Source organism: Trachymyrmex cornetzi, unplaced genomic scaffold, assembly GCF_001594075.2.
Source record: "Trachymyrmex cornetzi isolate Tcor2-1 unplaced genomic scaffold, Tcor1.1 scaffold18, whole genome shotgun sequence".
NCBI lineage: Eukaryota > Metazoa > Arthropoda > Insecta > Hymenoptera > Formicidae > Trachymyrmex > Trachymyrmex cornetzi.
The window spans coordinates 390,999-411,059 of NW_017296418.1; the positions used below are offsets into that span (position 1 = coordinate 390,999).

General features: G+C 30.3%; 3 protein-coding genes across 9 annotated transcripts in view; 1 reads left to right on the forward strand and 2 right to left on the reverse strand.

Annotated features, from left to right (window-relative positions):
- Positions 1-935: 935 nt before the first annotated feature.
- LOC108759304 (nose resistant to fluoxetine protein 6) lies at positions 936-5,931 on the reverse strand. Its single transcript, XM_018504660.1, has 13 exons — positions 5,481-5,931; positions 4,612-4,856; positions 4,358-4,551; positions 3,772-3,872; positions 3,240-3,467; positions 2,946-3,159; positions 2,687-2,852; positions 2,519-2,598; positions 2,343-2,444; positions 2,144-2,276; positions 1,446-1,617; positions 1,171-1,313; positions 936-1,088 (listed from the first exon to the last, which is right to left on the reverse strand). The coding sequence occupies exons 1-13, from the start codon at positions 5,692-5,694 to the stop codon at positions 936-938; spliced, it is 2,145 nt and encodes a 714-aa protein (XP_018360162.1). The 5' UTR covers positions 5,695-5,931.
- Positions 5,932-9,370: 3,439 nt separating this feature from the next.
- On the forward strand, positions 9,371-10,625 carry Psf3 (DNA replication complex GINS protein PSF3). Its single transcript, XM_018504703.1, has 4 exons — positions 9,371-9,467; positions 9,963-10,107; positions 10,193-10,322; positions 10,385-10,625. The coding sequence occupies exons 1-4, from the start codon at positions 9,371-9,373 to the stop codon at positions 10,610-10,612; spliced, it is 600 nt and encodes a 199-aa protein (XP_018360205.1). The 3' UTR covers positions 10,613-10,625.
- A 1,309-nt stretch (positions 10,626-11,934) lies between these two features.
- Hnf4 (Hepatocyte nuclear factor 4) overlaps positions 11,935-20,061 on the reverse strand; it is a 44,391-nt gene continuing 36,264 nt past the window's right edge. For 6 of the 7 annotated variants that reach the window (XM_018504698.1, XM_018504696.1, XM_018504697.1 and 3 more), the window contains 4 exons: positions 18,734-18,879; positions 17,973-18,252; positions 14,543-14,704; positions 11,935-13,766 (listed from right to left, as the gene is read on the reverse strand). In XM_018504698.1, coding sequence (XP_018360200.1) covers positions 13,294-13,766; positions 14,543-14,704; positions 17,973-18,252; positions 18,734-18,879 — 1,061 coding nt within the window. In that variant the 3' untranslated portion in view covers positions 11,935-13,293. The remainder of the gene's footprint in view (positions 13,767-14,542; positions 14,705-17,972; positions 18,253-18,733; positions 18,880-20,061) is intronic. The other variant, XM_018504700.1, reaches the window with a different exon arrangement.

The following is a 20,061-nucleotide window of genomic DNA, read 5'->3' on the forward strand; positions in this document are numbered from 1 at the left end:
TAAATATACGAATAAATATTGTATCAAATAAATATAATAACGATATTTTTCGTTTATGTTATTAAAAATAATAATGTTTTTTTACGTATTGTAAACGGTCGTTACACGTACAATACTTTTTATAAATACGTAAATAATCGCGAATTGTCGTAATCGTTATCGCGTAATATAATGGACGCTTTTATGACTTTATGCGTACCGAAATAAATGTTTTTCTTATTGCGTTGCTATAAACATAGTAAAAAAAATTATTTATATAAAATTATTTAAATTATTTACAATAGTAATAAATTTAAATTGTTTAAATTTAAATTATTTTATTATTTAAATTTTTTAAATAATTTACATAGTAAAGAATTTTTTGCACTACTACAAAAATTATGCAATGAAAAATCAAATATCTTTAATAGAGAAACTTAAATATAAATGTGTTTCAAAATTCACTGTGTAGAAAATCTTGCATAGAAAACAGTAGCTAGCTTGGTATACTTAGCGCATTTATTTCTAATGCACTTTATACGAGAGAGAGAGAGAGAGAGAGAGAGAAAGAAAGAGAGATTTATTATTTATTAGTTTTGAAATACTTTTCCTAATTTATAAAACTTAAGCGTAATAAGTATATCGTTTAATAATTCTCTGTAATCTACCTTTTAATAAAAATAAAAATTGTTTTTTCAATTTGTAATAGTAATTAAAAAATTTGTAATATGATTGAATTAAAATATAACTGTGCAACAAATTTGAATTAATATTTTGTTATTTTGTATAATCATTATTATAATAATATAATATATTAATGTTAATGATAAAGTGTACAAGTATAATAATTTATAATTGCATAAATTTTAATTAATGCTACAATATCTCTTAATATAGTATTACACATATGTATATATGTGTATATTTGTACGTATACAATACATTTAAATGCAAAATTACGATATTTTTATATCGAACATCCTATACTTGTTTAAAATACGATATTGAATGAACATTCGCATCAACAAGATATAAGGTATTTCCACCATCACAGACAATATATAAGAGCAAAAATAACTAATCACAATATATCCCACACCCGTAACCATCTGAAAACAAAAATTAAAATAGAATAAATACAAATTTTTAATCTATTTCTTAAGTTAGAATTTTAAATGTTCGTATGTTTACTATAAATAAAAATTCATAGTGAACTGTTGTTTCACGGCTTAAGTAAATCGATCGTATGATGACAGGATGTAAAAGATAAGCACAATACGTGAGTCTGCTTAATGGAACCCAGATTTTTAATGATAGAGACCGAGTAATCATGTCTGTAACAAAGACAAGCGTATATATTATTAAAACATGTTTTTAAATTGAAACACTAATTAAAAAATAATATATCACTCTTACTATGAAAATATGCTAATATAATATAACTATATATTAATAAATAAACGAACCTCCATGTTTAATAAAAGACATTATTATAATTAATGCTATAGGTATTGCCCAGAATATTTTGTACAGTGCAACATAAACGGCAGTAGCCAAAACTGACATGTGTCTCTCATAAAGACTAAATACAAAAACATAACAAGCGCTAGCAAGACACCAACACGAAATTATAATTTTCTGAAATATATATTAAGTTATTATAAAACGTTTCTATTTATTTGTTTTTACATTTTTAATTAATTTATTTAAAAAATTAGTAAGTTATAATTTATACAATTTATAAATATTTCAATAATTATATTTTGTACCAGAGCAAATCAATAATTATTAAAATGTTCGAATATATTAGAGAATTTATTTAAGACAATAGAAAATAAGCATGTTATTCCGCAATACTATCAACGAAACGATAATTATTCACTTTTTCGAATTATTTAAAATGTGTTTGCCAAATCGAAGACCTCATAAAAAATAATGTATGCATGATTGAAAGACTAATTAAAAACGTTTTTTCCTGATATAAATTTTATTAAACATTGAACCAAGTGCATTGAAAAGCAAGTATATCAATAAATGACGCGTATAGATTTTCTATTATTATTTCAATCAATTTTTATAATGCATTTCGGATAATTATTAACTAATCCTTATAATTCTTGTTAAACTTATACGTTGAACTATAAAAATAAAAATAATATTTTACCTTTTTTAAGATCAAATTATTCTTTGTTTTCGTTAAAACATAGCCTGTAATTATTCCAATAACGTATGGACTTATTCTAAACCATGGTAAGAAGTAAAAGACATCTCTAAACTCTTTCGAACGTTCATTGAATCTATGACAATATAATAAAAAGACCACTTTCTTAATTCATTCTTGTAAACAAAATATAATAACTTACGTCTGAAATGGTACAATTTCATAAACGTAAGAAGTATAACCGCTAAGAATAATTGAGCCAATTAAAAGTGCACCCAATATCGTAACAGCGGTGTAGAAATATCTGAAATTCGTAATATGTACGTATTTGAAAATTTATTCGATGAACATACTTTTGTCAATAGCTTGTTTACTTACGTAGTCGACAAAATCAACAACGTCATAGCAATTACATACAATTGCATATCATTAGCTATATACCAGCTCCAACTCATGCACTGTATATATAATACAAATTTTAGAATAAGAATTTTAATGGCCCCCAATAAATTTTTAACCTGATTTTAATTATAAGCGTGTTCATACCATTGCATCAAGACCAAAAAAATTATTTATGTATAGAAGATTTCTCCACCAATATTTAGCGCAAGTTTCATGCGATTTTTCGCTCACATAAAATTGGGACGTCTTATCAAACCAAACCGAGCTTAATTGAAATATACCTAACACCATCATGTAAGCCGGTGTCAGTCTTAAAAATAAAATAATTATAGCAAAAATTTCAACTTTACAATTACTATATTATCTTTTTTTGTTGCTCATATCGATATAACGAAGATCGTACCGAATAAATCTTTTTATTATATGAACAAATAATTCAATTAACTTTTCTTTACAATTAGTCGACTCAATCTGTCCTTTGTTCATTTTACTCATCAAATATATATAAGTCACTAAACATCCGCTTAAAAGAAAATAAAAGTCGATTGATACAATTCTAATACCAATTATATAATTGTTAAGATGGTAAAACTGTCTCCACATCCATATTTTATTGTCTGTATACACAAAGTAATTTTCATTATGCATAAAAAATAAAAACTTAGAGATCCATTCAAATGTGTTTTTAATTATTTACCAACAAAATCCATTGCATAAATAGCTGTATGGGACATGATTATACAACACATGCCTAGAAATCTTACGCCATGGAGGGTGGATATTGCACCAGTATCTAATTTTGTGCGAAATATTTCTTTCGTATTTGTATAAACGGAGAAACATATTAAGATTTCTCCAATTATATTTTCTTGATGTGAAAACAAATTTATTTCCGTATTTATATCCTTGGATACGTGTTTCACATCTAAATCACAATTCTGAATCTTTAGTAGTACATTAATGTAGAAATCAAGATGCCTTTTGATTAAGTAAAAGTAATATTAAATGAAACTATTTATACAAATAAATTACATGTAAATACAATTATAGTTACACAAAAACTTTATATTATTAGTTATTACTAAAACAATTAAAATTGTCGATTTAAAATCTATTTAACAATTTGAATAAGGAAAATGTGCATCTGATTTGTTGAAGACGAAGCGTATTAAAACTCGGAGTAGTCTACTGAAATGAAAAGTATTTTTAGAGGTTTTGAGTATGCTTACTGCCATTATTTGTCGCATTTTCCTTCATATGTTTTTGATGAACGAATATATCGTATAACGTTCCTATTGTTATCATAAAAAAAGTAAACGCCAAGGTTATACTACAAACAAAATATTTCTGTATTAATTCTTTATCATTCTCTTATTAATTTATATAGGCATTTTACTTATATTGGATTTATTAAATCATTGAACTTTTTGAAAATTAGAGAATTATTAGAATGTCAATTTATGAATTATAAATCACTTTATCAGAGTGAGACGTAGCCTGATACTCAAAAGAAATTCGTTAGTATCGTAAGAATTTTATTTTCGCATTTATAAAATTTGTTTCTAGCTGATTTTGTATATATCTGGCTGATTTTATATAGATCATGTTTTTAATATTAAGAAAATATTAAGAAAACGCAACGATTAGTTTCCGAAAAATAAGAGTGTGTCTCTTTAAACTATGTCAATATCGGCGAGTTTTCTTTACTAATTTTGATTAATTTTAATGAAAATTATTTGAAATATTACGTCTCTCTGTTTTACGATCTTATCATTGTAAAATAATTGCTATTTATATATTTTTTTCGAGACGTACCCGACCAAAAATAACGCATTGCTGGATAGCCATTCATTATCATCTTTTAGATCTTTAACTTGGATTAATTGGAAATCCACGGAATAAAGATCATCAATTAAAGTAATTTTATCATGAAATATTCTTTTTAAAATAAGAATTAGTTCATTTATAGTGCACGATGCTGGTAAACAAAGTCCGAGCGAAATCATATCCTAAAATAAATTTTCTATTTAAAACATATTCCTGATGGCATGAAGATCTCATAAGCTTACCTCATTAACTACATTTACGTAATATTTAAGAGTACTATTATGTCTCAGATGAGCAACGAAGTAATTTACTTCGAAAGGCGGAAACTCCTTATGCGGATCACGATACAGCGTAATATTTGATATTTTCTGTTCTGCGATCTGTAAAGGAGCCGTATTCATCGTATCGAGACACTGGCTACGACTACCGAGCCAATAAGTATTACCGTAAAGAAAACCTGATTCAAATCCGCCGCTGGAATCTAACACTAAAAGATGAAAATTAGGTTGTTATTATTTACACAAAATCAGTATATACTAATTTTACTACTGTTACTCAAATATCCTTTAACATTTATATTAATTATACAAAAGAGTACCAAAAAGATTGTTATATATTTTGCATTATTGAAATTTTTAGATACCTAATATTGTCTTAATACAATATATCATTATTCTTCTTGTTTTATAAAATCGTATTCTATAAAAATAAATATCATAAATAGATGAGAATGATGTGAAAAAGTTATGTAAAAAAAAATCTTGAGAAACAATATTTATGTTACATTTTACAAAGGAGTTCTTAAAAACTTAGCCAAAAATAATGAAATATAATATTTATTATATGAAATTGTAACACCACTAATTTATAATCTTTTTACATTTTACTTTTTTTTACAGGTCATATATGTGTATATCTTTTTTTTTTACAGGGGTTGTACTAATATTATCTACATTAATTCAAATTAAATTTCACTTAAATTCATTTAAATCTTTACAGTTGAACTATTAAATATAGACTGAACGCTAATGGAGTTGCTCTTGACTAATTTTCCTGTCCTTAGGCAGATATGTTATCCATATTTATGATTATTATCCTAAATTGTGCATACCTTTCAAGCTCCATGGTATTCGTTGATCAACAGCATTTCGAAAGTTTTGTAATTCCTTTCCACATTTTGTCGAGCTGAGACCAATTTTCGAAGCAATGACATAAGCAGGCAGTGTTTGAACACGAGTAATTTCATGAGTATATGCAGAGACACAAAACAACGCAGTTAGGTTTGTCAAGATACATAAAATAAACACAAGTTCCCGTTGCTTCATAATGCTTTAATCTGTAAGAATCACTTCTATTTCTTCATTTTTGACAAATATCTATGCACAACAATCATAAAATCACTTTTAAAATGCAGAAGAGCAAGACAGTTTTATAACAAAATTGTTTACTGCACGAGTGTGTAACTTTTTTGTAAGTGTGTAACTATTAACCCTCAACCTGCACAACTGTCAAAATATGCGATGACAGCCGCGGAGAAGAGATGAAATCACAATAAACTTCGACGTATTCGAGTATCGATTTAATATGCCCTTTTTAGTAGATCATATTGGCTTTATTTCTAATCTCCTTTTATCTCTACAAATAAATATTTTCTATTAATAAAATTAAATATATTCACTCATATAACAAAAAAATACGTAAATGAAGTGCCTCAAGACTGTCTAAGGATTTAATTTTAATGATATTTCGGTGTAAATTTATATAAATATCCAGTTTTGTATAATTTGAGCGCCGAAATAATTTTTAATCTTAAAACGCAATCATACACAGAACTAGGGTAATAATATCACAAATTAAATTGACAAACAATTTAATAATATCGTTGCTACTAAGTATTTTAGAAAGCTATAAATAACTTGATGCTAATAAACATCTTTAAAAATTATAAATAATTTATTGCAAAAAAATATTACCTTAACTAGGATTTGAATTTGGACCTCCCTACATTTCGTGACGTGTGCTTAAAAAATATATAAATGTATAAAAATATTCTCACAATAAGTAAAAAAACGAAATGTATTATTATTTATGTTAACCACTCTAGCGGAAAATTACGTACATATTACACTTAGGTATACAATATCCACGACACTTTTTAAGTCATCACTGTTTCAAAGTCCTTGTACGACTAAGCTCGTGCTTTGCACCACAAGTAGAACAAACCTCGTTGGTTTTTTTCTGACTTGTTACTATATAGGCAATCTTTATAATTACAGTTAATGTATTGATGTTTACTACTACATATGTATATTTACTACTTATATAAAATAACTAGGTTTTATGTTAGTTAACAACAAAAAATTAATTAAAAGTATATATCAAGTATATACGTTTATATCGAGTATATATTCTCTAAATCTGAATCGATGGATAGTCACTAATTACCCAGTGGCATACTTGGCACTGATAATTAGTGAAGTTTAACTAAAAAAGGAAGAATGTTTGAGCATTATATAACTAAAATACTGATATTTGCATTATTAATTTCTTCCAATATTATATTCATTGAAAGCCCTAAAACAAGGTTAATTAATAGTCACATCACATAATAAAGATTAGCTAGTAAGGATCTCATATTTAATTCACTGATTATCAGTGGCATACTTGGCACTGATATCAGTGATTATCCATTGATTCAGATTTAGAGAGTACATATACATTGCATACCTTCTTATCTTAAATATAAATAGTCTTCTCTGAAATTCTTTGTTTGATTTAATATTTTTCTTGGAACCTATCTCATATATTACCATACATTTGACCATTTCATATTTGCAAAAATTCACGGGCAGATAACACGCGAATAAGGAACGTCGATCCGTCGATCGTATAATGGTAATATATATACGTCCCAAAATTCGCTCAAAATAATAAAGCAAAAAGTTCTCAAAAAAATAAGTTTATTTTAAGTAGTAGCTTTCAAAATAATAAAGAGTTTATAACCAATTATAGATTACGTTTAGATGGTCGTTAATACTATTGCACGCACAACAGGTAGCTCTCTAGACACAGTCTGTAATTAGCCTTATTTAAGCCCTTATATTTAAAAAAACACTGTTTAAAATAAATATTTACACATAACTTTTTTTACTTAATTTTTCGAGACTATAGTATTCTTGCTATAGTATTTTGAGTAGCGAATTTTGGGATACCTAATATACACACACATATATATATACATATACACACATATATATATGTGTGTGTATATAAATATATATATATATATATGTATATATATAAAAGATACGCACCTATATATTAAATAATAATAATAATGTTAATACTTTGAGAGAATAAATGAATAAATAATAAAGAATTTATCAATAAATATTTCGGTTTAATTAAAGGCTAAAGATAATTAAAGAATAAATGTATAAGATTAAAAAATTATAATTATTATAATAAAAAATAATGATTCGTGCATATGTCACTTGAGTGCAACTATTCAATTTTGTTAATATGTATATATAGGTATGCATCTCTTATTGATACTGTCAATTAATAAGTAGCGATATAATTCCAATAAATTATATTAATAGTTATTTTTTAATCGCATTACGATTATTTGTTAACACCATTGACTAATTTTAAAACAAATATTGCATACGATATCATTACTGCAGGCGTTGCACATTCTTTTATTTAATATCTGTAAGCGCATGTAGTGTGTTATCGATGCGTGACTCATAAACAGGTGACCGATTAACCGTAATCTATAATTTGCCAATTTTAAACCTATATGTGTATGTTTAAAATTACTTCTCAGAACGACAAATGTTTTTATAACTTATTTTTTCGAAAATTTTCTTGTCATGATATTTTGACTTGCAAATTACAAGGCACCCTCTCTATATAGATACAAAAATCTATGCTTATATTAAATTAAATTTACGACCCTATTCTTAACGACTGTAAAAAACTACATGTAGCGTTATAGAATAATTAAGCGGCCCTTAATTAATCATTTATAAGAGTAAGATATAAAATATATATGTAGATTTATTATATATAAGAATATTTTAGAATATTTTTTAAATAAAAATTTTTATATTCGTAAAAATATGAACAAAATTAAAATATGTGCACCAAGCAAGTTAAATTTATTTGGAGAACAAGAGGTGAAATATAATGGAAAGGATATTTATAATAGCTGGTTTAAATTTGCGTACCGCGTTGACATTCACGGAATTATCGTCCTTGGATTCAAATAGCTTTATTCAATTGTACTTTAAACTTTAAACTATTGTCTTCACTTTTCTATATACAAAAGTAATTCAACCCAATTAAAGAAAATTCAAAATTCGGAAAGTGCGGGACTGTAAAAATTATACTTTTTTTTATTTTCTGAAATATGGACTGAAGTTACATAATTAGCACAAATCTAGCACAATTAAACACGATAAAATTGTAAAATTCAAAAGCGCTGCTCTTAGTGCGCTAACTTCACACATGCATAAAAGTGTCTAATAGCGTATTTCACTGGCAGAACCGGTGCGCACTCAGTGCACATTAAAGCTGTTGTACATTAACCTAATCTGACTGGAAAAGTGAGAGATCTCAGTTAATAAAATACCCAATGTATATTTTATCAAATATCACAATAAAATATATTAAGGATTTCATGGTTTAATTTATTTCTATATTTTTATTAAACATACATTTTTACGTCGATTTGTGTACAACAGCTTTAAAGTGCACTGAGTGCGCACCAGCTCTGCCAGTGAAATACGCTATAAGGTTCTCGATGTAGGTAAAAAGTTTATGTGTTTCCTACATTACCATTCCATGCTATTCCATAATCAGCGTTTCTTATCAAAGGAGAAGGAGAAGAAGAGAAGTAAAGAAATGCAATATCATTTCGTAAGAGGCGCTGATTGTTAATCAGCAAGTTGATCATGGTTGATCAACAAACACTGCAAACCTTGCAAACCAGATGCAATGACGTCTTATGTGCCGGATTATTTTTCTCTGACGGATATTTTGTGTACGGAAGAACGAATATCGTGCAAGATAGAAGTTACGCTACCTCGCTTAGGTAAACTTATCAAAATTTTATTACATCTTTTCTCCATTAAAACGGACTTATTTATTAATCTTAAATGTAACATTATAATAAAAAAACAAGTAGAATTTCTTCTTTTATTCACAAACGGAGCATTTCTGCGTAATACTTTTATTAATTAAGATTTTAATTTGAAATTATAATTAAAGTTGCAATAAAATTATCAATTGATTTTTTCTAGACAGATATTTGATTCCTTATGTTAATGTTATTTATTGTGTAAAAAATAGGAATTTATTTCTTTTATAAATATGATTATTTTACATAATTGTGCATAGTTCTTACGATAATATAGTTATTAATTAAGTTCTTAACTTGTAATTATAATAAAAGCTGTAACAAAATTTAACAGCTAATTTTATTCTAAACATCAAATATTTTATTCCTCATGTTATATTTGCATAGAAAATAGGAGTTTGTTTTTATACATATGATCGTTTTACATTGTATTGTATCATGCATATATAGGTTTTTTGGATCTATCCTCTGAGTCAGAGGATCTAAAACCAGGTGCAAAGTTGGAACTTCCATTGTGGTTAGCTCAACCACTAAATAAAGTAAGAGAATCAATAATCAGTGTAGACATTCCCAAAACATACAAGGAGGGCTATAGGTTTGTACTTGTTTGTATATGCGTAGTAGAATTAATTTCTGTTAAGGAAAATTTTCTAACAGTTTGCTTCGCGTATTTATTGTAGAGAAATTTTATTAGCAGACGCTTGTACCGTTGTACTGAATAAATGGAATCCATATTATTACGAACTAGGAATGTATTTGAGGAAATTCAACAATCGTGATTGCGAAATGATAATTGACAGTTTGCTATTAGTAAGTGGTATTAAGCTGTTCATTAATTCACATTCATTGTTTAATTGTTCTGTGTTTTTCAGACTTTCAGATCGCGATTTAGACTGATTATGGACTGGGCACAAAATCCTGTTTCTGACCCTATGCTTATCAGCTTACTGCCAAGATTAGAGAAAGAATTGTTTCTCACAGGCAGGAAGGCCAAGATGCAGTTGAACGAATGGTTAAGGAAAGGTTCATGCATTATTGAAAGTTCACAGAGTGCCGTGAATCTTAAGAAACGAAAGCGAACGGATTATGAATTAGATTAAAAAGTGCACTGCATACGATATATGTATATATGATAAAACAAATATAAAGTACTATAATTATATATTTGTGCGATATAATTTTTTATACGAGTGATTAATATAATAAACGTGATTGTAATATTAAATAAAATTTATTGTTTTATACATTAAAACTACATATCCCTTTATTTAAAGATACAAATATATATCTGTGTAACTTATTACTTATTAAATAACAAATAAAAATTTTATTTATATATATAATATATACATACGTATCTCGTATGGAATCAGTCACATTCGAACTGTCAACAATATATAAAGAATCATACAACAAAAGGTAATAATATCTATTTCACAACCCATGACTAAAAACTGTTAAAATATCTTGGACATATACAATGAAACGCTAATATATATTACACTTCCCAGTGGAATATCGTTTTATTATTAACAATGAAATCACGCGCGTTTTTTCTTGCACTAATTTATACCTTACATTAAACATTAATATTTATTAAACTCTTCGTACAAAAATATAAAATATGTTTGCCGGACTAATTGCGGTATCTACTTATATTAAAACATGTCTTTCATATAGTACTATGTGTTGTGAAACTTTGTTTATAGATATAGACATATATATACACACACACACATATATATATATATATGTGTGTGTGTGTGTGTATATGTTTGACACTGGATACATGTCATGAGAAACCATACAGAATATAATGCAAATATCGAATATTTATAAAATTATTGCAACAAGCAAAAGTCAAATTAGTTGAATTTATATAAACAAAGAAAATACACAGTTGCAAATAAAATTATTATTTGCAAATTTTTATTATCTAATGCATATATATGTTGCATAATTTTTTTTTAATCAAGATTTGTTCGTAATAGCTTTTCAAATCGGGTGCTTTCGAAAATGGAAGCGATTCGCTAGTCCGTCATATTCGCACGAAATTTTCTCATGGTTCACAATTGTTCTCGCGTAATTATAACTTTGTAAAAATCATAACTCAAATCATTATGCGATCGATGTATACAATAGACGTGTATTTGTATTACTCATAATAATCTGTACTCATTATATACTTCTCTATCTCGTTAACTTTAGTTGTTATCCGATTATTATGCTATTGCTTTCTATCCGGCCATATATGTCAACAGTGACATTTTAAAATGAGACTAAAGACTAACACCGCGATAAAGGGTGCCTTCCAACAAGCGACTCAATACAACACGGTGATCACCTTATCCTTGTTTAACATTGGTGAACAACAAGGATGTAATGATGCACTGCGTCACGTGTTATGTGCGTTTCTTGTTTGAAGATACCCAAGATGCACTAGCCATTTTTTTTATTAGGCCGTCGTGCCGGCTTACCGCTCGACATTTGCACACACAAAATGGCCGACATCTGTACACTCCTCATCACTACTGCTACTAACGATAAATTGCATTGCAATGGCGCACTTTTCATTTTGCAGGGGACCCGCATTCGATGATTACGTTAGCGCGTCCCATCAACTATTTTAAGACTATCTATAACGTTTGCTTCGATATCTCTATACTTGGAATGTTATACATATTATTATACGTTGCTGCATCATGCTATTTACATTACATCACGAATTACAACGCTGTTCATCCAATTCGAACTGAACAGAATAGTAGAAAAAAAAATATTATTTTTTCTCATTACGTCAATGCTTGATGTTTCCTATTATTTCCGTCTACTTAACTCGATTTGCAAACTTAATTCTATGTATAAAAATATAATAATCGGATATGACCTTATTTTCTATTCTCTAAATCAGGGTTCGAAACCGACCTTATTTCGGTGAATACGAGTTTCGACATCGTAAAACACAGAAAATCGATCCTTATTAATATTAGTTACATAATAAAAAAGCTATATCAATTATGATAAAGCAAGGAATCCTTCCTTTTGCATACTTTTTGCAAACAGAAACCCATCTCAATTGCATCGGTTTCAATCCCTGCTCCAAATTAGTTGCTAATGATCGAGATAGCATGGAACATTTCAGCAATATTACAATTACATTTTTTTGTGGCATTTTGATGTCGCACAACGCGAGCATCTGATGTAACATATAATTCTACATCAGGTTTGTAATCTTTCGGCTGACAAAATTTGATACTTTGATAAAGCTGTTTCAGCATACTTGGCTGATTGGAAATGTTCAATGCTACCTAGGGATTATTATTGTCAACTGCACGATTATTATTGCAGTACACGTATTATCCTCGTTTTCTGGCCTTTTAGAAATGATCCGAATACTGTCGCGACAGTGGTAATAGCAAGTAAAATAGTGGCAAGACACGATTTTATCGCTTATCCAATTATCACATTCATCTTGATTAGCGATCAATCGTTATCTATACAAGTGAGCAGGCTTTGGCCAATCGTGAACCACAACTAGAAAATGTGATCACTGCCGCGCCGTTAAATTACAATCATATAAATCTGGATATTTTCGCGCTAAATCCTCTCACATGTTGCACAACATATATCGATCTTTCGTCTCTTTCACTTCATCTTATTTTTCGGATCAACAATCACATTTGATTCGACTAACATAATACGAGCTGTTTTGTTAATTGAGCAACAATTTTTGAGCAGAACGTCGTTGGCTATCCAACGGTGAGCTCAGTTACCAAACTAGTCAGAAGCTGGTCTCGGGCTCGAGGCTGGGCTCCTGCTTAAAGTATCTGAAGTCCTGGTTCGGCGTGAGATCCCTCAGAATCATGACAGGCATCTGATCGGTTTGCGGGCTCAAGTCACCAGTGTTCGCCGGCGTCAAGGGGCTGCTGGGACTCTCGTTGCTGCTCATGTAACTGCCCGACGCGGTGTTCGAGATCGGTAAAGGGGTAGCAGTGCCGTTCATCTCCGACGTGGTACCGCCCAGGAATATTTCCTGAAGTAGATTATCGATATGTGCTACCCCGAACAGCCTGACGAACTGGATCTGCTCGACCATCTGCCATGAGATCGATTGCAGAGCTGGTAACATCAATAAAATATCGCCGAAGTGACCTGGTAAATCGCAGCGGTGATCGCTGATGTGATTCTCGAGCTTTATCTGAATGTTGTGGCGCAGCTCTCGAACTGTCTTCTGATCACTCAATCCTTTCGCGTCTGTAAAATACGAGGAATATATGAGGAAGAAGCTTAATTGTTATTAAATAACGGTTGCCAACTCTTTGGTTTTCGGCTAGAAACTGGCTTTTTAAAGGAATCTCCGATTCTCCAGCTGACGGAAAAAAATCTTCAGCTAACCGCTCAAGATTTTAATGACCCTTTTTCTTTTAGATGTGCGCGTCCATTTTCTCCAGTTTGAAAAAGAAATCTTCAGCAGAGAGATCAGATAACAATGACCTTTTTTTTCTTTTAAAGAATGCATTACAAATAACAATTTTCATAGTAGCAATCGATTTTCGACAGGAGAATTGTCGATCTTTAGTAGAATTAATCGAAAAGTGATAAACGTGATCAAGAGTTCAATTGTCATGATTCTCAACTTTGAATCGCGTTAATTATAAATTAACGTAATATATTTAAATAAAGATATCATGATGCAATCATTAAATGAATCGGTTTATTAAATCTCGATGCATCAACGTGAGTTGAGATACGCAATTTTTCCTCTCTGTATCACTGATATCCATAAATAAGCAATGATTTGCGTCGTTTATGAAAGCCTGGTGAAACCGCGAGGCGTGATTGCCTCAACGAGACCGAATTGACCGCAAGAACGTAGAGATTGTGGCGAGCGAATCGTATTCGATCTATATTAACAGCACGCATTTATTGCATCTATTGGTAATATTTTCTATTCCATTCGATTCCGCGTTGCAAATCGCGATCATCGAATTGTCGCGTGGTGATCCTTCGAATTTATAAACGGAACTCACTCGGATCAAAGAACACAATGGCTTTGAGAAAAGCGAACTCCGTGTCGTCGATCTTGATCTTCTGAAACGGTTTCACCAGCTCGTCCATCACCCTGATGCCCACCTTACTGATGTCCAGGTTGTCCTGCTGGTTGCTTCCTTCTACAAATTGCAACGATATTACTGATAGACGCGATTACACCGTTGTTCCTTCGTTTATCCCATAGAAACTGAGTCCGGTGTGGAACAAAAAAAGGAAAAAAGAATACCTGCACCTTGCAGATATTAATTGTAGGTCGGTGCAAAAGATTCGTTCCTCAAATTTCATAACAAATAAATAAACATCTTATTTTTTTAATTTCTTGAAAGAGAATTGAAAAATTAAAATTTATTTTCCTGGATGAAAACAGAGCTATAACTTTGCTGTAAATTTATTTTTGATCTTATAATTGATAAATATGGATGGATAAATATTTAAGGACTTTCTGCACCAACTTATAATACGTATCGCCAAACAAAACATTGATGTTCATGCATTGACATGCATTTTAAAGTGACATATTCAACACACGAATTCCGGACTCAGTCAACCACCTAAGCCCCATAATCGTGCAACGAAAACAGACGAAACATTTAGTTAATAATATAATAAACTATCAGCGCATTGCGATTCATTATTATATGATAAAATAAGCACAAATTTTCGCGATATGAATTAGGACTACGAATGTAGCTGAAAAAATTACAGACTCGGGTAAATTCGATTCTTCGAATATTAAGATTCGATAATTTATTCAAATACTCTTGAGTAATTATCCAGCTCAACATATCTGAATCTTATTTACAATTTCAGTTTAAATTTATTGTTACTCCTCAGCGCGAAGTTGAAATTTAATTGTCGACAAAATGATAAGATTTGCTTGCTCGTGCATTTATCATAAAAAAATTTCGAATTCAATGAGTCGCTTTGCGCGTGACCCTCAACATCAAGCTTTCTTCGATTAAATAAAGTTAATAACAAAGAAAGATAACATATCATCCGAAAATGTTTTACATTGCAAAATACGATTAGCTCGCGACAGATAGATGACGTAACATGGCGTTCCTTTTATTGGTCGCATAATACGACACAACACTATTGTTCTCGTAATACAATAAATTGTTAAATTTTGAACGAAAAAAAAATATTGCATTACGAGAACCATCTGTTTTACAAAGTTATTCCGACTTATAGAAATTAGATTAATACATCGTGATGATTACATGGAAGTACGATTTTGCTAATATCTAAACATTTGGCTGATATAAAAATAATTTTGTTAGGCTATTAAAATAATTGCATAGAAATTTCAAGTACGATGAGCAAGATCACAAAAAATTTTGACATTCTAGCAGCTAGTTTAAGCGTCCTACATAATTATTTTGATGCTCCGCCAAAATTGTTTTCAAATCTAAATCTGTATTTAAATTTTTAGATACTTGAGCAAAATCTCTCTCTGTAACAATCAAACGTCAATGTAAAAAAGTTTCAGGGGTTTAAGTAAAATTAATTCCCATTCAATGATTTCGTGCTTCTTATACAAAAACGCATAAGGCGGTTAGAGAATTACGTGTATATTTATAACACGTTACGTAAATCTAAAACTTACTGCACTAATATGGAAACAAAATCAAATATTAACATAATCGTAACATAATCTCGAATTTGGCATATTCGAGAAGGAAATAGAGGAAAACGGTAGAGAACTTTGATATTCAAAAGATATTTTTATATCTCGCGACTCACCAAATAGATCCGGTATACGAGGAAAGACCTACATGTTTACGATAAAATATTAAAATATTGTGAAATATTATGAAATTGTTAGCGCGTTTTATATATTTATTGGGAAGAAAACTACTTATAAACGAATGAAAGCAATCGCTAGCTCCCTAGCAGTGTTTTTCATTCAAAAAACTCTTCTCCTTCTCTAATGGATGAAATCACTAGTTAAAATTGATACATGGTTATACGGTTTTATTATTACGGGATCATGGGTGAAACGGGATATAACGTTTTGAAAAAAGCGTCGCGTCACGTAAGCGCTCGGTTATCGAATAAACCATGGTATCGGCGACACATATACATAAACGACGAAATTACGTAAGCGAAAAGGTGAAGGTTGCCGTTGAATCGGCTATTTAGAAGAAGAGACTCTCTTTCAAGCGTACACGATTCTCGGAAAAAAATGCTGACGCAGGCTGCGCAAAAGGACGCTCTAATATTGACGACTTTTGTCGATGGTAGTCAAGATATCTTCGCTCGCTTGATAAGAAACCACATATTCATGCTGTTGGAATGTTTCCAATACGTTCTACATGTGGAAATGCTGCTTATATGTATATTTACAGTAAAGATCAATCTTTTCAAATCTTTTCAAATCTTGCTTATTAAAAAGAACAAAAGGCAAATCCTTTGTTTTATCAATTTATTTTGATTTAATATATATGACTTAATAAGAAGAATACGGTGCACTTTACCGAAAAAATTAATCTATTTTAACTTGCAAAATGTAATTCTTCAATTTAGCTGCAATGAAAAAACAAAAATCTTAAATGAAGAAATGTCCTTCGGTCTTTGCCATTGCAGTAGACTTATAAAATCGTTCTCTTTCTATTTATTATTTCTTGTTTAAACGTTTAGTATTTATATTAAATTCTGTATTTTGCAGATGGTATGCATAAAGGGAGACACGATGGATTCATTTACGTAACGCACGCCAGAAAAAAACTGATCAAGATTTACTTAATATTCATCTCTCGTATTTACTTTAACCCAAAAAGGAGCATTATCAATCTCAAAAAATTTTGAAGCGTATCCCCCATTTCGCCCATATGCACACGTTCCGTTGTTATGTATTTAATATCATTATTTAGCGAAGCCAAAACGTGTCATATAAATGTTAGCAATAGCAATAAGCCTGAGCGGAGCGTAGGTTGATGTCGAACGTACTTATAAAACTTTGTCAATATGCATTCATGTGTCTTGACAAACCGAGACTAAGAGGTGAACTTCTGAAAATGCTAAGCGGCTCCCAAAGCATCAATATTATTGTACAATATTTAATATTTTACAATATTATTGAATGACTGAAGGCTTTATTGTGCCTCCAGACTGTTTGTTTTGAAATGTTTAAAGAGGGCATTAATAATATTGTACAAAATAATTGTACAATAATATTGAGCATTTAAAGATCACTTAAGGAGCCGCGTTCGACGAGTCGCCTTCTCTTTTCAAAAACACGTACTCAAGATATTTCTCAGGTATACATATTTTGTCAGGTTTTTGTCAGGTTTTTAGCGGGTATACATGCGGAATTTTCGCTCGACGCTCGCTCTGCTCGGAAAAGAAAAAAACTTTAAGAACAACAAAAACCGTGACACCCATAGTAAATCTGTAAACTCTGCATACCAGGACAATTCCTCATAATGATGCAATCGTTGCCGAGTAGTAGCACGTCCGTAAAGTTCCTACTACGCCTAGCCACCCCCAGCAACAGGTGCTCGCCCGCGTGGGCCCTCAGCAACGCTACTTGGTCATCTAATGACAGCGCTTTGAATTCGTCGAAGCACTTGGCCCACTCGATCAGGATCAATAGTTGTTCCCTCATGCTATCGCACACGTCGTTTATCCCAGCTATTCGTTTCGTGCTGAGATCAATTTCGCCGTTCGGACTGTCTGGCTGCTGAAGCTGTATGAATTGAAAGTATTGTTTTATCAACATATTTCCATATTAATGCAATATTTTGCAAGAACTTTTATTGTGCGTTTTCTCGTTTCTGATGTCATAGTCATAGTAGTGGTTCTTTTTTTCATCTAATAATAATTAATCATAAATAATTTACAACGTTAATTTTAAGTGTTAAAAAAGAATGTTTAAAAAATGACATTCTTTGGGTAAACGTATTTAACTGTAAGCTTGTAAGATATGATAACTTCATTTTATTACTGTTTCATTTTCAAAATAAGAAATTAAGTATATTCGTCGTCGAATTTAAGAATTCAAAAAATTGTATAACGTTTGTTTGACGAATGATAACAAGTACTGGCTAAGCGCATGATATTCATGAAAATGAACAGTAACGATTAAACAATGCGCCGAATTTTTATGCGTGTTTTAACGAATGAACAATATATAAATATTTAATTTGACTAGAGGTCAAGTCACTCACCTCTAACCCGCCAACATGCTTGCTGAGCATTTCGGCGCGTGCATCCGCCTTCACTACGTCCTCTTTCGACGGGCCCTTATTCTTATCAGGCGGATCTTCGTTGCTAGGTCGTCGACAACTTATCCGGTCCCTTTCGTTTTGTACGGCTGTGAAAATATTATCAGGAATTTTTAACATAAGCTCCCTACTTGTCGAGCAGAAAAGTAAAGAAAATATAACTGTAAGAGTTAGTTTTGCATAAAAAAAAGTTTTTAAATCGAGTGTTCTTTCTCACACATATTAAGCAAGAGAGGGGACACCAGAGTGACGGGTCGAAAAATAAGTTGTCTTTAGCATGCAATTATGTTGCTAATAATTTACTTTAACAATTTAATTTGGCACGAATTAAAAATTTACATTTTAAATAATATTAAAAAAAATAAGTTAAAAATATTAATCCCTAGTTGAGATATAATAAAAACATCTTAATAAATTTTATGATTGATATGATTCCTTGATTTCTAGGCATTTGGAACAAATCATTTTGGTCTCATTTTAATCTTAAATGATATTCTAAAGTCATGATTAGATTTTCAACGAAAATTTCGTAACTTAAATGGTCGCCATTTTGTTGAAAATTGTTTTAAAACAATTTCGGACGAAATTGGTGTCCTTAAGGAGGTAGTCGAGTAAATTGAAAATTTTACGAAAATTCTAAAAAAATTAGCATATGTTGATCGTATGCATAACAATCGTTCCTTAAAATTTCAGATGTCGTAGCCACAGGATAAGCGAAATATTTCGTTTCAAAGTTTACGAATTTAACATGTAAGCCCTATTCCATGCCGTCATGAAACGCACATTAAAATTTGATATGAAAGGGATCGGAATTTACGAACTTTTTAAAAAACTGATATGTTGTATATAATAATGTTAGCAATGATATAAACAAAATTGGTGACTCGTAGCCACATACTTTTTTAATAAAAGCGATATGAAAATAATGATATTCGTCAGAAGAAGAGGGGGTTGCGTACATATGTGGCAACGTCGCTCATCGATTCAACCGAACGGAATCTCCCACATGGCATATTATGACACATCATACATAACCAAAACAAGTGTTTTTCTGAATTATGCGGATAAAATATTGTAAAAAAACTGGAATATGAATTATAAGTTACAGTGATAGGTATGTTTTGGGGAAACAGGACGTTGCCACATCCTTTGTCAACACGAATGGTACAGGACAATGAGTGTGTGCGTGAAGCGATCTCATTGGTCAATGCTGTATCATTGCATCAAAAATTTTAGCCGTTTGTACACGAACTAACTTTTGGAAGTGACTG

Excerpts from the sequence above, each read along its gene's own strand:
- Psf3 (XM_018504703.1), top strand. The coding sequence starts at position 9,371 with ATGACGTCTTATGTGCCGGATTATTTTTCTCTGACGGATATTTTGTGT. Across the intron at positions 9,468-9,962 it reads AGTTACGCTACCTCGCTTAG|GTTTTTTGGATCTATCCTCT; the intron begins GTAAACTTATCA and ends ATGCATATATAG. Across the intron at positions 10,323-10,384 it reads TAATTGACAGTTTGCTATTA|ACTTTCAGATCGCGATTTAG; the intron begins GTAAGTGGTATT and ends TGTGTTTTTCAG.
- LOC108759304 (XM_018504660.1), bottom strand. The coding sequence starts at position 5,694 with ATGAAGCAACGGGAACTTGTGTTTATTTTATGTATCTTGACAAACCTA. Across the intron at positions 4,857-5,480 it reads AATACCATGGAGCTTGAAAG|TGTTAGATTCCAGCGGCGGA; the intron begins GTATGCACAATT and ends TTCATCTTTTAG. Across the intron at positions 2,853-2,945 it reads ATAATAAAAAGATTTATTCG|ACTGACACCGGCTTACATGA; the intron begins GTACGATCTTCG and ends TTTATTTTTAAG.